The sequence below is a fragment of the Mercurialis annua genome, linkage group LG1-X, assembly GCF_937616625.2.
Source record: "Mercurialis annua linkage group LG1-X, ddMerAnnu1.2, whole genome shotgun sequence".
Lineage (NCBI taxonomy): Eukaryota > Viridiplantae > Streptophyta > Magnoliopsida > Malpighiales > Euphorbiaceae > Mercurialis > Mercurialis annua.
This window is the reverse complement of record NC_065570.1, coordinates 4,401,107-4,402,297: the sequence shown is the minus strand read 5'-3', so window position 1 is coordinate 4,402,297 and position 1,191 is coordinate 4,401,107. Positions and strand designations below refer to the sequence as shown.

General features: G+C 29.1%; 1 protein-coding gene across 1 annotated transcript; it reads left to right on the top strand.

Moving 5' to 3' along the window:
- Window positions 1–286: 286 nt before the first annotated feature.
- LOC126678095 (uncharacterized) lies at window positions 287–1,191 on the top strand. The gene is made up of 3 exons (XM_050372971.2): window positions 287–525; window positions 652–716; window positions 916–1,191. Exons 1-3 carry the CDS (start codon window positions 429–431, stop codon window positions 1,057–1,059), a joined length of 306 nt encoding a protein of 101 aa, XP_050228928.1. The 5' UTR covers window positions 287–428; the 3' UTR covers window positions 1,060–1,191.

Below are 1,191 nucleotides of genomic sequence, written 5' to 3'. Positions count from 1 at the left end.
AAAATAGTAAATATACAAGAACAACTATTTTACTTTGATATTTTTAGGAGTCAGAAATGGAATAGGGTGATGATATGACAATGACATTCAAAAGAGGGATAAGTTAGGCAAGTTGGAACTCACTAGAAAAAAAAATGAGACCCAAAAACATCAAAATAAATTAAGAAATGGTAAGTTGACTTTTGTGTGTGTAGGACTATTTGCCTTTTTATTGCCTTATTAATTTTTCTGCATATTATAAAGCTGAACATAAAGTCATGATGATGTCGGTATGTGTGCTCTCTCCATATACTCTATATAAACATCCTTCTACATCTTTTTGTCTTAGCCATCCAACTTAAAATTTGCTTTCACATCTTTAAATTTTTATCTAAAATTAAAAAACTATACATTATCATCATTTTCTTCTTTAATCATATTTCAAGAAAATGCTGCAAAAGGGTGGTTTTGGTTTTCTTTCTGCTACTATAATTTTCTTTCTGGTTTTCTCTTTGGTTTTCTCTTCTCTTGCAGTTCCTGCTACTAGTAAGTTTCATCTCATGCATGCAAGTTTTAAATTTAAGTTCTTTTCTTAAAATTTAATTTTATTTCAATGTCTTGCTCTTCTTTTTAAATTGATAATAAAAATCAATTTTGTTTTTGGCTTTTCAGGAAGTCTCAAGTCAAGTACTGAAGAAAACCAATCAGCATCACTAGTCCAAGATTTACTGATTCAGGTCAGCTACTTTCTTTCTTTTTTCTAGTTTTTTTTAACAGTCTAGCGCTTATACTATTTAAACTATCGTAAAATCAAGAATTCAAGATCAAGAATCTACAAATTTGTTCTATCTTTTCATTTCTTGATTCTTTGAATTTTGAATTCTTGATTATGGCATTTCTTTGGGGTTTTAAACAAATTTATTCAATAAATTACAGGATGCAATGGATTTGAGCAGTAATAGTGATGGAGAGGAGCTTCTTGATTTTACTATTAATGGAAGGATGGATTTGGAAAGCACAGATTATCCAGGGACTGGAGCAAATAATCATCATGATCCAAAACCACCTGGAAGATCTTGAAAATAAAAATCCAAAGATTTAATTAATTATGTTTGGGTTTGGTTTATGAAGGGGATATTTGTTTATCTGGGATATGATCTTTATCCATTAATTAATTATGTTAATTATGAATGTGAATTGTGTTTGTATGTA